The sequence below is a fragment of the Oncorhynchus masou genome, chromosome 18, assembly GCF_036934945.1.
Source record: "Oncorhynchus masou masou isolate Uvic2021 chromosome 18, UVic_Omas_1.1, whole genome shotgun sequence".
Lineage (NCBI taxonomy): Eukaryota > Metazoa > Chordata > Actinopteri > Salmoniformes > Salmonidae > Oncorhynchus > Oncorhynchus masou.
The window spans coordinates 51,560,029-51,576,270 of record NC_088229.1 but is presented as its reverse complement, the minus strand read 5'-3'; the positions used below and the strand labels follow the sequence as shown (position 1 = coordinate 51,576,270).

General features: G+C 43.0%; 1 protein-coding gene across 1 annotated transcript in view; it reads right to left on the bottom strand.

Moving 5' to 3' along the window:
* Nucleotides 1-251: 251 nt before the first annotated feature.
* The window catches only part of pth3r (parathyroid hormone 3 receptor), a 28,733-nt gene continuing 12,742 nt past the window's right edge, over nucleotides 252-16,242 (bottom strand). The window contains exons 7-13 of the mRNA XM_064993542.1: nucleotides 13,905-14,058; nucleotides 10,976-11,036; nucleotides 10,823-10,889; nucleotides 10,454-10,548; nucleotides 9,900-10,041; nucleotides 8,421-8,462; nucleotides 252-779 (exon numbers count right to left, since the gene is read on the bottom strand). Of these exons, the coding sequence (XP_064849614.1) occupies nucleotides 252-779; nucleotides 8,421-8,462; nucleotides 9,900-10,041; nucleotides 10,454-10,548; nucleotides 10,823-10,889; nucleotides 10,976-11,036; nucleotides 13,905-14,058 (1,089 nt within the window). The remainder of the gene's footprint in view (nucleotides 780-8,420; nucleotides 8,463-9,899; nucleotides 10,042-10,453; nucleotides 10,549-10,822; nucleotides 10,890-10,975; nucleotides 11,037-13,904; nucleotides 14,059-16,242) is intronic.

The window sequence follows — 16,242 nt, the reverse complement described above, 5'->3', positions numbered from 1 at the left end:
GATCAATGTTCTATTGATAATCGTGTCATCCGACCAGTTTACACACAATGATTCTTTAACCCCAACTAAATGTACTTAGCTAAGTATTCAGACATCAGTCAAACGAGGGATTCAGGGGAGATTCAAATAGGTCATTGGAGATCACTTGAATGGAGCCTTGATATGGATCCATGGCAGGAATCTGGATAAGTAAAGCCATCTGATACAGTGCTGCTCTCACTGTTAGACGCCATAGATCTGACAGTTCCAGTTCACAAGATGGTCTCTAGTTCCTTTAGAGACAAAGAGCAGCAGGGGTCCTCGTCACCCAACTGCTGGGGCACAGAGACTGCAGGCTCTGTCTTGGATCCACCACCACCCCCTTGGATCCCCTCGCTAGCAGCCCTGGGGTTCCTGGGAAAGGCACTAACACCGGCCTCAGCTCCAGCCCCCACCCCAGGCCTCCAAATAACAAGTTTCTGCCTGGGGGTCTCAGTGTTGCTGGGCACGTAGCCTGGCAGGTTGGTGAGGGGGTGGAAGGAGGAGGTGAGGCGTGGCTGCCTGCTTCCCCCTCCCCCATTGCTTCCCCCAGCTCCTCCCATCCCGGAGGCCCCTGCCCCATTCAGGGACATTCCTCTGGGATTGGCCACAGTCAGACTCACGCTGTGGGTGGTGGTGTGTGACATCATGCCGCCATAGTAGCAGCTGCCCCCGCCCCCACTGCTGGTCACCCGGGTCTTCTGTTTGAGGTCCAAGGCCAGGCTCCGCCGTAGCCATGCCTTCTTTACCTCCGCCTGCACCTGGGAAGACAGGAATTAAAGTGGAACTGACAGTGTTTAAGCAACATTAAATCTTGTAAAAATCTGTTCCATTTTCTGACAAGCGAGCACTTAGATGTGCTCGTCTTCATAAATTCATTGATTGTTTGGGAATGACAGACTAAGGAAATTGTGAAAATTTGATGGCAATAAACAATGAGAAAGAGTCCGTGTGTTTGGACAAATAATAGACACTGCTGTAAATAAAACCTAATAAAAACATCTGTCTCATCCGGGACCGGAGTCTACGCCGACCGGTGCACCATAACCAATCAGAGCTACAGTAGTCCTTTATGTAAAAAAGCTATTTGCCACACGGGCCTGCCATCATTCACTTTGAACCGGACTGTGTGTTTACAGGCAGTAGTAACAGCACGACTTTAGATTATTAGAACGCATTTTTTGCAAAAGCCACAAAAATATGTAAATATCACGGGAGTCTTACATTTGGGAACTTTACAGTCCTATCGATCAAACAACCATGAAAAGGTAGGCTCTCTCTCCCTCAGTTATGCACATCAACAACAAGATCAAATACTAATAGCAAGAGCAAGATTAGCTCAAATCTAACAAGCGAACATTAGATAAACCCTCTCAAAAATGTTCAGCAAGTTGGCTATCAAAATTGCACTGATTAACGATGGGGAAAAGTAGCTTGCTCGTCCTTCTGCAGCTTGCCTGCCAATGCATGCTTGTCCCAACCCACGTTTTGACAACTGAATGGGAACTTGCCTGACCGCCCATTTGATCGATGCCAAATACATTTGATTGACAACTCAGTGTGCATTTGTAAATTGCCTCTAGTGTGTCAGAGTGCGCTCTGGGTTGTTCGTAAATTCAGAGCATTGTCAGATAGTCTGTTCGTAAATACGCTCTCCAAGCGTTCAGACTGCACACTTAAGTGATAATGCCCGAGAAGCCGGTGTTTGGAGGATATATTGGCACAGGTGTTGTTAGGCCCGAGACGAAACACCTGCTTCGAGGACATTATCGCTTTTATACAACGGGTTACCAACACATTCAAATAATAATTGACATATTTTCATTAAAAACGTTATTTTGTTAAATTTATTCATACTATTTCATCCTTCCACAAGATATAGTTCCGACACAAATATAGGGTTGCTTCCCAAGCTGGCTGGTCATTCATTCTATCGGTTTGGTTGCCAGAGACGCGACCCAGTCGTTCAGTCTTTTTGTTCTGTATCTATGGATGCGACCCAGTCATTTGTTCTAAGTGTTCCATTGCCATACTGGCTGGCAACATTCTTATCCCTTGCTTGCTAGGTAGCCAACGACGGCCTTACAGTCACGTCAAGCAGTGCAGCCAGAATAACAACAGTAGCTGCATTTCATTTGTTTAAGCTGTTTTCTCGCAACATTTATTTCGATACATCCATAACAATGAGCTAAAGAGACACGATTTTGCTTGCCACAAAAATCACGTCAACCTGACGCTGGAATGACTGCAAAGTAGCTGCACTTCATTTCGTTTGACCTTTTTTCAATTGACATTGCTTTGTATATATCTATAAAAATTATGGCAGCTGATTCATGATTTCGACTGGTTGAGAAATGCTGTCTGTCTGTCTGTCTGTCTGTCTGTCTGTCTGTCTGTCTGTCTGTCTGTCTGTCTGTCTGTCTGTCTATGTCTGTCTGTCTGTCTCGTCCCGACTCCTGAGATTTTTGCAGTTCGTTCCAGTCATTGGCAGCAGAGAACTGGAAGGAAAGACAACCGAAGGAGGAAATGGAGCACGTGCTAAGAGTGAGTGCTGCTATGGTGACCAGTGAGCTGAGATAAGGCGGGGCTTTTACCTAGCAGAGACTTGTAAATAAATGCATAGTCACTTCACCCCTAACTACATGTACAAATTACCTCAACTAACCTGAACCACTGCACAATTATTCGGTACCGGTACGTCCTGTATATAGCCTCGTTATTGTTATTTTATTGTGTTACTTTTAAATATTTTTTACTTAAGTTTATTTGGTAAATATTTTCTCAACTCTTCTTGAACTGCACTGTTGGTTAAGCTTGTAAGTAAGCATTTCACGGTAAGGTCTACACTTCTTGTATTTGGCGCTGTGACAAATCAAGTTTGATTTGATGTCACGCCCTGACCATAGAGAGCTTTTTTATTCTCTATGTTGGTTAGGTCGGAGTGTGACTAGGGTGAGTCATCTAGGTGATTATATTTCTATGTTGGCCTGGTATGGTTCCCAATCAGAGGCAGCTGTTTATCGTTGTCTCTGATTGGGGATCATATTTAGGCAGCCATTTTCCCTTTGTGCTTTGTGGGATCTTGACTATGGATAGTTGCCTGTTAGCACTATTGTTAGCTTCACGGTTCGTTTGAGATTTATTTGTTTTTGTTTTGCTGTGACTTTCACTTAGTAATAAAAATATGTGGAACCCAGATCACGCTGCGCTTTGGTCCACTTATTATAACGATCGTGACAGAAGATCCCATCACAACTGGACCAAGCAGCGTGCCCGGGAGGAGATGGCATCCTGGTCTTTAGAGGAGGTTGAGGAGAGAATATCCTGGACTTGGAAGGAAGTCTTGGAGAGATACGAAGGCCTGCCATGGAAGCAGATGAAAGCAGCGAGGGAGCAGCAACGATGACACCGGGGCCACGAAGGAAGCCCGAGAGGCAGCCTCAAAAGAAAATGGGGGGGAGGGGGCACATGGGGTGGTTGGCGGAGCCAGGTTTTGAACCAGAGCCAACTTCCCGTAATCACCGCGGAGAGCATGTGACCGGTCAGGCACCATGTATTGCGGTGATATGCACTGTGTCTCCAGTGCGCATTCACAGCCCGGTGCGTTCTGTGCCAACTCCTCGCACTTAACGTGCGAATGTGGTCATTTGTCCAGGACGTGTTGCCAGCTCTACGCTCCAGACCTCCAGTGCGTCTCCACAGTCCAGTACGTCCTGTGCCTCCTCCCCGCACTCGCCCTGAGGTGCGTGTCACCAGCCCGGTGCCACCTGTACCGGCCCCACGCATCAGGCCTCCAGTGGGCCTCCACAGTCCAGTACGTCCTGTGCCTCCTCCCCGCACTCGACCTGCGGTGTGTGTTACCAGCCCGCTGCCACCTGTACCGGCCCCACGCATCAGGCCTCCAGTGCGCCTCCACAGTCCAGAGCTTCCGGCAACAGTTCCCAGTCCGGAGCTTCCGGCGACGGTTCCCAGTCCGGAGCTTCTGGTGACGGTTCCCAGTCTGGAGCTTCCGGCGACGGTTCCCAGTCCGGAGTTTCCGGTGACGGTTCCCAGTCTGGAGCTTCCGGCGATGGTTCCCAGTCCGGAACCTCATGAGACGGTCTACAGTCAGGAACCTACTGAGACGGTCTACAGTCCGGAACCTCCTGAGACGGTCTACAGTCCGGAACCTCCTGAGACGGTCTACAGTCCGGAACGTCCTGAGACGGTCTACAGTCCGGAGTCTCCTGCGACGGTCCGCGGTCCGGAGCCTCCAGCGACAGTCCGAGGTCCCGAGCCTCCAGCGATGGTCGGCAGTCCGGAGCCTCCGGCGACGAACCACGGTCCGGAGTCCCCGGCAACGACCCATAATCTACGGTCTGGTTCCTCCAGCGATGACCCACAGTCCGATTCCCCTGGTGACTTTCCACGGTCCGGAGCATCCGGCGACGATCCCCTCACCAGAGCTGCAATTGAAGATGAAGATGACGTATCCGCGAGCGGAGTGGGTACTTCGCCCCGCACCGGAGCCGCCCCCGACGGTAGATGCCCACCCAAACCCTCCCCTATTGAGTCAGGTTTTGTGGGGGGGGGGGGGGGGCTGTCACGCCCTGACCATAGAGAGCTTTTTATTCTCTATGTTGGTTAGGTCGGGGTGTGACTAGGGTGGGTCATCTCGGTGATGTATATTTCTATGTTGGCCTGGTATGGTTCCCAATCAGAAGCAGCTGTTTATCGTTGTCTCTGATTGGGGATCATATTTAGGCCGCCATTTCCCCTTTGTGTTTTGTGGGGTCTTGTCTATGTATAGTTGCTTGTGAGCACTATAGCAGCTTCACGTTTTTGTTTTGCATTTATTGTTTTCTTTGAGTTTCACTTCATAATAAAGAGAATGGAACCATCCCACGCTGCATCTTGGTCCACTTATTATAACGATCGTGACATTTGATTAGATTAGTTACATTCATCTGTTTTTGTCCAAAATATTAAGTAATTGAAACTGAAACAGTGCATCCCGAATTGGTGGAGGCAGCAAATAATGTACCAGGCCAGCTGTGATTCACAACCAGAAAGCAATATTTTTTGGACTACCAAGAAATGTATATTGTGAATTATATTACTCATGCAATGAACTGCATATACCTTATAATGACAAAGCAAAAAGAGTTTCAGAATTCTTTTCAAATTTATACAAAAAATACGCTGAAATATTACATTTGCATAAGTATTCAAATCCTTTACTCAGTACTTTGTGGAAGCACCTTTGGCACCTCAGTCCCTACCGCTGAAAAACATCTCCACAGCATGATGTTGCCACCACCATGCTTCACCGTAGGGATGGTGCCAGGTTTCCTCCAGACGTGACGCTTGGCATTCAGGCTATAGAGTTCAATCTTTGTTTCATCAGACCAGAGAATCTTGTTTCTCATGGTCAGAGTCATTTAGGTGCCTTTTGGCAAACTCCAAGCTGGGCTGTCTAGTGCCTTTTAATGAGAAGTGGGTTTCGTCTCGCCACTCTAGCATAAAGGCCTAATTGGTGGAGTGATGCAGAGAAGGTTTTCCTTCTGTAAGGTTCTCCCATCTCAACAGAAATACTCTGGAGCTCTGTCAGAGTGACCATTGGTTTGTTGGTCACCTCCCTGACCAAGGTACTTCTCCCCCAATTGCTCAGTTTGGATAGGCGGCCAGCTCTAGGAAACGTTTGTGGTTCCTAACTTCTTCCATTTAAGAATGATGGAGGCCACTGTGTTCTTGGGGATCCTCAATGCTCCAGAAATTCTTTGGTACCTTTTCCCAGATCTGTGCCTCGACACAATCCTGTCTTGGAGCTCGACAGACAATTCCTTCAACCTTTTGGCTTCATTTTTGCTCTGAGATGCACTGTCAACTGTGGGACATTAATAGACAGTGTGCCTTTCCAAATCATGTCCAATCAATTGAATTTACCACAGGTGGACTCCAATCAAGCTGTAGAAACATCTCAAGGATGATCAATGGAAAGAGGATGCACATGAGCTCAATTTTGAGTCTCATAGCAAAGGTATTTTGTTTTTTTAAACTCTTAATACATTTGCAAATATTTCTAAAAACCTGTTATCGCTTTGTCATTATGGGGTATTGTGTGTAGATTGATGAGGAAAAAAATGTTTGTAATCCATTTAAGAATAAGGCTGTAATGTAACAACATGTGGAAAAAGTAAAGAGGTCTTAATACTTCCCGAATGCACTGTATTCTGCCAACAATGTCTGCAAGGAGCCTTACATATGAAACACCTCCAAGGCAGCATCCTGATTCATCAGCCTGTGAGCATTCCAGGAATAGAGCTCACCCACTCGATACGCACAAAAAGGTTATTTATCGCGAAATTTGTTCACAAATTTGTTTTCATCCCTGTTACTGAGCATTTCTCCTTTGCCAAGATAATCCATACACCTGACAGGTGTGGCATATCAAGAAGCTGATTTAACAGCATGATCATTACACAGGTGCACCTTGTGCTGGGACAATAAGAAAATCACTAAAATGTGCAGTTGTTTCACAGGACACAATGCCACAGATATCTCATTTTGAGGGAGCATGCAATTGGCATGCTGACAGCAGGAAAGTCCACCAGAACTGTTGCCAGATAATTTACTGTTCATGTTTATCTACCATAAGCCTCCTTCAACATCGTTTTAGAGAATTTGGCAATATGTCCAACCGACCTACAACTTCCGACCACGTGTATTGTGTTATGTGGGAAAGAGGTTTTCTGGTGCCAACATTGTGAACAGAGCCCAACATGGTGGCAGTGGGGTTATGATATGGGCAGGCATAAGCTACGGAAAACAAACACAATTGCCTTTTATCGATGGCAATTTGAATGCACAGAGATACTGTGACGGGATCCTGAAGCCATTTTATCTGCCACCAACACCTTATGTTTCAGCATGATAATGCACGGCCCCATGTGACAAGGATCTTTACACAATTCCTGGAAGCAGAAAATGTCCCAGTTCTTCCATGGCCTGCATACTCACCAGACATGTCCCCCATTGAGGATGTTTGGGCCACACAAGCTCACAAAACGGGACTGCCGAGTCCTAATGCATGTACTGCGTAAACATTGTTTGTCCTTGGTTGAAACAATCACTACCGAGTTCCAAACGGCCTCTGGAAGACATTTCAGCACAATAACTGTTCGTTGGGAGCTTCATGAAATGGGTTTCCATGGCAGAGCAGCAACACACAAGCCTAAGATCAACATTCGTAATGCCAAGCGTCGGTTGGAGTGGTGTAAAGCTCGCCGCCATTGGACTCAGGAGCAGTGGAAACATCTTCTCTGGAGTGATGAATCACGCTTCACCATCTGGCAGTCCGACGAACAAATCTGGGTTTGGCAGATGCCAGGAGAACGCTACCTGCCCGAATGAATAGTGCAAACTGTAAAGTTTAGTGGAGGAGGAATAATGGTCTGGGGCTGTTTCACATGGTTCGGGCTAGGAGCCTTAGTTCCAGTGAAGGGAAATCTTAACGCTACAGCATACAATGACATTCGAGAGACGATTCTATGCTTCCAACTTTGTGGCAACAGTTTGGGGAAGCCCCTTTCCTGTTTCATCATAACAATACCCCAGTGCACAAAGCGAGGTCCATGCAGAAATGGTTTGTCGAGATTGGTGTGGAAGGACTTGACTGATCTGCACAGAGCCCTGACCTCAACCCCATCGAACACCTTTGGAATGAATTGGAATGCCAACTGCGAGCCAGGCCTAATCGTCCAACATCAGTGCTGAAGCAGCAAAGGGGTTACCAACTCCATATTAATGCCTCTGATTTTGGAATGAGATGTTCAACGAGTGTCCACATACTTTTGGTCAAGTAGCGTATCTGTGACCAACAGATGCAAATCTGTATTTCCAGTCCTGTGAAATCCATAGATTAGGGCCCAATTTATTTATTTAAATTTCCTTATATGAACTGTAACTCAGTAAAATTTTGAAATTGTTGCATGTTGCATTTATATATTTGTTTAGGATATTCATACATAGTTATGCACACCAACAACCAGTATAGGTAACAAGCTACTTAGCTAACTAGCTAGCTCACAAGACTAGCCAAGTTAGCTGCGTTATTCCTTGGCTGTAGTCTTTGGGGCACGCAGCCAGGGAGACAATTGCCTGTCAAGCATTGCTCAGGGCTTAAAACATCAGCGCAGCCACAGCGCTCCTTGATTAAGTGATTGTTGTGCATCTGAACAAATTATTAGATGGTGTGTGTAACTTTTGATTATATCTTGATCTTGACAAAACAAGTTTTGTTACGTAGTGATTATGAGATAAGTCGTGACCTCGACATAACGAGGGAAAATTATTTTTTTATTCACATGTCCTCTCTGGACTTCCGTAGATATTCAGAATGAGGTAGATTGTTCTGCATTTACCTCCCCATTGCAGAAACAGTAGATGAATGCCACAAAGAATCCCTGAAAGGATAAAAGGGAAAAAGGCCAAGTTTAGATAAAGGAAATACATTTAGTGCTGTTCGGCATTTATGAATTTTTTTTAGGATATAACATAAATCTGTCATTAATAGTCATCAACAGTTGATGGAAAATAGCCTGCATAAATTTGGCAGATTAGCCTTTTTTCGTCATGAATTTTGTTCTGGAGGCAGCTCTGCAGAGTGGTTTCTAACTGACACAGCCACACAAAAAACACACTGCTAATCATAATGCCTAACCCTAACCTTTCTTAGGGCTAGGCCCATTTTTTCTCAATTTCCGCCTGAATGAATTCGTCAGGCCCTGAAGCCAGGATATGCATATAATTGGTACCATTGGAAAGAAAACAATTTGAAGTTTGAAGAAATGTTAAAATAATATAGGAGAATATAACACAATAGATATGGTAGAAGAAAATCCAAAGAAAAACCAACCAGAATTTTTTTGAGAGAGAGACCATCCTCCTAGAATGGCAAGTATAAGGTCATATTGAAAATTAGCTCCCTGAATGCAATTCCCATGGTCTCCACGGGGTGTCAGCAGTCTATGTTCAATGTTTCAGGCTTGTAACTTAAAAAACGAATACGAAATATCAGTTTTAGTACAGGAACACAGTCTTGGAAATGCGTGTTTGCGTGTGCCATGAAGACAGTACGCACCTGCTAAAATCGGTTATCTATTGAACATACTTCTTTCCGTAAGAAATCTTATAGTTTGATTACATTTTAGGCAATCTGAGGAGTAAATAGAAACATATTTTCACTTGTTGAAACAAAGACTGGATTTTCGGATTCCTTTCTCTGCATGTTGAAGTGGATTACTGAAATCGATGGTGCTAACTAAACAGACTTTTTGGGATATAAAGAAGGATTTTATCTAACAAAACGACACTACATGTTATAGCTGGAACCCTTTGGATGACAAATCAGAGGAACATTTTCAAAAAGTAAGTGAATATTTAATCGCTATTTGTGAATTTATGAAACGTGTGCCGGTGGAAAAATATTTTGATGTGGGGCGCCATCCTCAAACAATCGCGTGACATGTTTTTGCTGTAATAGCTACTGTAATAACAAGAATGTAAGCTTTTAACCGATATAAGACACTTATATGTACCTAAATGTTTATACCCATAACTTATGTTTATTTATTTGAATTGCGCGCCCTTCAGTTTCACAGGAAGCGGGACGCACGCCTATCCCAAAATTAAATTAAGACCAAAAATCAAATGTTTGTTTTCATACATTTTTACAATATAGCCAATTGTTACTTTTCAGCTGCCCTATCTATGGGGAAATCCCTCAGTTCTGCCTCCAGGACAAGACTCATGACAATAAAGGTCAACCTCAAAACACGATCAAAACACTAAAAAATATACGTTTTTCTCTCAGGGAGTATTTGCCCTTTGGGGTGTCTGACCTGGGAAGAGTTGAAGAACATCTCGTAGTGCATCTGCACCTGCCACAACAGGCCCGTAACCTCAGTGTAGGGTAGAGCCATAAACACCATATAGTGCACTCCAAACAAGGGCATCAGGACAAGGGTGGATTTCAACAGCTTCCTGTGGACAGGAGCAGACACAATTTTACAGATAATATTATAGCAGTGTAATATGCTATTTATCTATGTTTGAATAAAGTGGCCTTGATTTAGAGAAACGTGAAGCTATGTAAGACAACGTAGGATTTACCATGAAAATACAGCCATTGTATTCCCATACCATGCATGGTGATTTCTGATTTAAAATTATATTTTTCAAAACACAAATTTACAGTCGCATGTCATGCAATCCGGAATAACTAGCCTAGGCTCTATCGCAAGTGAAGAAATTGTGGGTTGTATCATATGCATAAAGCATGTATCCATTAATTTATCCATGCTATTACTAGTACTGTTTATTACAAGTGCATTACTAGATTATTACTAGTCTATTATCTTTTACTGTTTATTATTAGTCTAATGCAGCCCCTCACCTGTACTGCTGACGGGGGTCCAGTTTGCCTGTGTTGGTCTCCCACAGCTTAGAGGCCAACACTCGTATGATGTTGAGGAACAGGAAGAAGTTCACCTGTAGGAAGAGTTAGAAATACATGTAAGGTGTCCAAATTAAGACAGCCTCAGAGTCACAAGGAGTTGGTGTGTAACAGTCACTCTGACTTCGGACACCGTATTCATGGTATGAATACCAATAAATAGTACCTTTCATCTTTTGAGTTGATTTGGATTGTGTCAAATACAATGTTTGATGTGAAATCGAGGATGCTATCACACAATAAAAAAGGGACAAGAGACCAATGCTTGTGAAGTGCATGAGTCTAGGTGAAAAGGAAATATTTGCTTACTACAATGGCTGCAAGAATTGGGACTTGATAGATCCACTTCAGATTTCCCGCACTGATGTCCCAACACCTGCAAATGTGTGTAGAATAGCTGCTGTTAAGTGTGATTATTCACTTCATTGTGATGTACACACAATTATGTATAAAGGGACTCACTGAGTGTCTGCCAGTGATGCTCGCACACTGACCCAAATGGACACGAACACTGCAGGGACACCTATGAGAGAGGGAGGGAAAGCGGTAGGTGGGTGAAATAGATTCATGTTTAATAATGTTGCATTCCCATCTGTGCTATCTTACATACACCTCAAAGGTATCTTTCCAGGGGGTCTTTTCCAGCGGCGGAAAAACTACCCAATTGTCATACTTGAGTAAACGGAAAAACACTTTAAAAGAAAATGACTCAAGTAAAAATAAAAGTCACCCAGTAAAATCCTACCTGAGTAAAAGTCGAAAAGTATTTGGTTTTAAATATACTTAAGTAGCAAAAGTCAAAATCATTTAAAGTTCCTTATATTAAACAAACCAGATGGCACCATTTTCTTTGTTTTGTTTTATTTTACGGACAGCAAGGGGCATGCTCCAACACTCAGACATAATTTGCAAACAAAGCATGTGTTTAGTGAGTCCACCAGATATTTTTGTTATTTTTTATTTAACCTTTATTTAACTAGGCAACAGATCAGAGGCAGTAGAGATGACAAGGGATGTTCTCTTGATAAGTGTGTGAATTAGACTATTTTCCTGTCCTGCAAAGCATTCCAAATGTAAGTACTTTTGGGTGTCAGGGAAATGTGTGAAGTAAAAAGTAAATAATTGTCTTTAGGAATGTAGTGAAGTAAAAGTAAAAGTAGTTAGAAATATGAATAGTAAAGTTCAGTACAGATACCTAAAAAAAACTACTTCAGTAGTACTTTCAAGTATTTTTTACTCAAGTACTTTACATCTCTGGTCTTTTCCTGCAGGTGCACTACTCACGTAATCTGATCTCGCAACACATGGAGGAGTGTTTAAAGAGGCGATCTGTGGCTGCTTTTAAACCCTTTATTGGATTTTTAGATGAATGATATATACCCAGTGGCGACCAATCATTCAGAGCAGGTGTTTTGACCCCCACATTATTAGCATTAACGTGTTTTGCATGTTCTTTTGGCATTAATGCATGTCACATATCAGTTTACAAACAATGTAAAAAATAATATATATCATTGAGTTAATAAAGCTGCATACAAACAGGGTCTCTTTTTTGTTTTCTTGAGTAAGGCAGCTCCAAAATGCAGGTGTTTCAGTCTAGCGCAGTGCTTTCTGTGGTGGTGGGGCAGGCCAGCAGAAAATACAGAGCGTTGCGCTGTGATTGGCTCAGTGTTCTGTCACTGGGGACTTCACTTCACTGCCAAGTGTAAGAGCAGACCTTGAAAATTCTAGCCCTTCGGCTGCTGCCATAGAAGTGCCCATCCAAGAAGGCTCAAGGTCATTGGCCACAGATAAAATGACGTCAAATCACGTTATATGTACAGTAGCTTTGATTGGACTGATCATGTCAACATCATACTTTCACAATCTTAGCGAGTAGTCATCATCATGGATCAAGTCGACAATCTACTGGCAAATCCTTTTTAATCCTTGTCATATGAAGAGAAATAATGAAGAGAAATTATAGATAAAACATATCGGTGCTCATCGGCCATTGGACATAAACATTTCGCAAGTTGAAAATCGCAAATTCAACAATGAGTGGTTTGGAAGGAATCAGTGACAGTGGCTCTGTGATCCCAAATCTGTGATCAAGGGGTTCTTTTCCAAGTTTATAATGATAAACATCTAACATTGGCCATGCTATCAATGAAGCATGATTTGTGCCACGCTCAAAACAACTGTTAACTCGAAGGACTACCATGCCACCTTCCTGTTCAAGTGAGCCGAGCACAACAATGTGAGTCCAAAAATATATTGTTTGTTGCTTCATAAATTATGTAATGTGCCAGGGAGTTATGTATACTGTAACTAAGAAAGTAATGCTAAGTGTATGTTGTGTAGTAAGATGTTAGTAGCCCACTGTTCTGACTGTTCTACTGTAGTCTATAACCTGTTTTAGAGAAATGTAATCATCAAATATTGTAAAGCTTTCATTGTCTGCTTATATGCCCCCTTTATTTATCCTACGGTTCTAACTTGGTGTACAGGGAGAGCACTGTAAGAACGGCCCATGTTCTGAATTCTGTTATTGTACATTTCAGAAATGCTAAACAGATAGTTATATTGACAAATATAACAGTCCTAGCTCGGTCGTTGTCTTAATCTAAATTATGGATTGCCTCTTATCTGCTTATCTGCTTATCTGCTACTGCTATTGGAACAGCTTTATGTAGACCCTAACAGTTTTTGGGCACCGTTTTCCACTGTTATAGTGCAATTAATATATTGTTTAGTGGCTTTGCTGGCATGCATTCCACTTTTATTTATTTTTTGCCCCACCAACATTTACATGCTAAAATCACCCACTGTATATACCTATTGATTTTTGAAGAATATCACTAATAAATGCCTCATTAGTTTAGTTCAACTGTCATTCCCCGTCAGATCCCAACATATAAGCTTGCTTTACCAATTTTTTTGTAAACAATGTAAATGTGAACAAACACTGTATTGCCTCAAGTATAATATAAACTATAATTTTGAAATCATGGACGGCCAGTCCTTAGTATGGCCTGTCCTTGCAGCCTTAGCTCTGTCTATGATTTTGAGAGTGGTTACATTTCTCCAGCCCCATCCCCAGCAGTTTACTGAAACAGTGATGGGGTGCACGCTTTGCTATTGTTTTATACTGCATTGAAAAGTCAATGGGCTGAATCACTGGTCTACACTCTTAGAAAAAAAGGTACCATAAAACCTTAAAGGATTCTTTGGCTAACCCTGGAGAACCAGTTTTTGGTTCCATAGTAGAACCCTTTTTGGTTCGAGAACCTTTTTAGGTTCAAGGTAAAATCGTTTCATCATAAAGAGTTTTTTGAGGGTACCTCGTTAGGTAAAATGGTCCTACCTGGAACCAGAAAGTTGTATCCTGCAGGGTGTGTAGAAAACTCACCCCAGCCGATGATGGTGAGCGCCCACAGGTAGTTCTTGTCTGAGAGGAAGGCCATGAAGATGAGGCTGTGCAGGTACAGCCCCTCCACCAGGATCCAGTAGTGATTGGTCGCCAGGAAATACAGGAAGAGAGTAACGGCCACCTTACAGCCCACCTATAGGGTGCCAGAGAGAAGAGAGGTGTCATGTTCATATTGTTTATAAGGGACTTGGGACATTCAACATATCATCAGATAATGGTTCCAATGGATCAATGGGTTAGAGCAGGTGGGGCAAACTAAGGTTTCAATCCGTAGCTTAAACTACATATAAAGTATGTCGAAATTATAATGGACCTATATATTTTCCAATAACTGCCCTTTTTCTGGCCCCCTGGGATAGAGCACGGTGTAAGGAACATCGAATTGTGCGATTGAATCCCGCATGGGCCACATATACTGAATGTTTGTGTCACAGTCAATGTTGACATTTCTGTAATTAACTTTGGATAAAATCATCTGCAAAATGAACATCTTATTTTTACTTGACATTTTCAGAGACATCAAGACATGGGAGGAGTTTCATCACAGGGCCTATCACCAAGGGCAACTGAACACAAAAACCAACATCTCTTGTTGAAAACTGTGTCATCGATATTGGTCAGAAACATTTATTCCAGTGCCAAAACTGACAAAAAAGTGTAAGTAGTATAACGTTGGTCATAAAGTCAATATATTCCAAAACAGAGTTTTGTGAAATTAGTGTAAATGCAACGACTTACATGAGGGCTGGGTTTTGATTTTGATCATTCCCACTTGCCCACTAACACAGGATGGTAACTCCTAGGGAGAATTGTCATGCACGGAGTTTGCACTCTATCCAATCTTATGGCAGAACCTACAGACAGTGAGAGAGACCTGCCCACATTACGCAGCGCCTCAGACTTGTTTAGATAAGACAACACATTGCCAATGTTATGTTAATAGAACACTTGGTCCCTAAGCCCTTGATGGAGTGACCACTGCTGATGTGTTTGATGGTGATCACTCAAGTCTCCCACTGTTTTAGGAAAAATGAGAATTGAGACAATGCGCATCCCAACTGCCACTTGTCAATATTTCTAAATTCAAAACCTATTGGCGAGCATCCAATTTGGTTATAAATGCCCTCAAAAAGTCTGCACTTTCAGCTCATATTCATGATTTAATTTCAACTCCAATATGCTATGGTAGACAGCTAAAATAATAATAACTTGGTCAATGTCCAAATATTTATGGACCTGACTGTATACAGGGGGTACCGGTACCAAGTCAATGTGCGGGGTACAGGTTAGTCGAGGTAATTTGTACATGTAGTTAAGGGTAAAGTGACTGTGTAGATAATAAACAGCAAGTAGCAGCAGTGTAAAAAACATAGGGGGGGGGGGGGTCAATGCAAATAGCCTGGGTAGCCATTTGATTAAATGTTCATCATAGGTACACTTCAACTATGACAGACAAAATGAGAGAAAAAAATCCAGAAAATCACATTGTAGGATTTTTAATGAATTTTATTTGCAAATTATGGTGGAAAATAAGTTTTTTTTTTGCCCCACTGTAGGTCCTGGATGGCAGGAAGCTTTGCCCCAGTGATGTACTGGGCAGTACGCACTACCCTCCATGATAGTTTGTTGGTGATGTGGACACCAAGGAACTTGAAACTGTCGCCCACTCCACTATAGCCCAGTCGATGTGAATGGGGTCGTGTTCAGCCCTCCTTTTCCTGTAGGCCACAATTATCTCCTTTGTCTTGCTCATGTTGAGGGAGAGGTTGTTGTCCTGACACCACACATAAAAGGCATAGCTCATCTGGTAGGATCGTGTCACTGGGCAGCTTGCGGCTGGGTTTCCCTTTGTAGTCCGTAATAGTTTGAAAGCCCTGTCACATCCAATGAGTGTCAGAGCCGGTGAAGTAGGATTCAATCTTAGTCCTGTATTGACGCTTTGACAGTTTGTTGGTTCGTCTGAGGGTATAGCGGGATATCTTATAAGCGTCTGGATTAGTGTCTCGCTACTTGAAAGCGGCAGCTCTAACCTTTAGCTCGGTGTGGAATTTGCCTGTAATCCATAGCTTCTGGTTGGGATATGTACGTACAGTCACTGTGGGGACCACATCATTGATGCACTTATTGATGAAGTCAGTGACTGAGGTGGTATACTCCTCAATGCCATTGGATAAATCGCGGAACATTTTCCAGTCTTTAATAGCAAAACAGTCCTGTAGCGTAGCATCCGCGTCATCTGACCATTTCATATTGAGTGAGTCACTGGTACTTCTTGCTTTAGTTTTTGCTTGTAAGCAGGAATCGGGAGGATAGAATT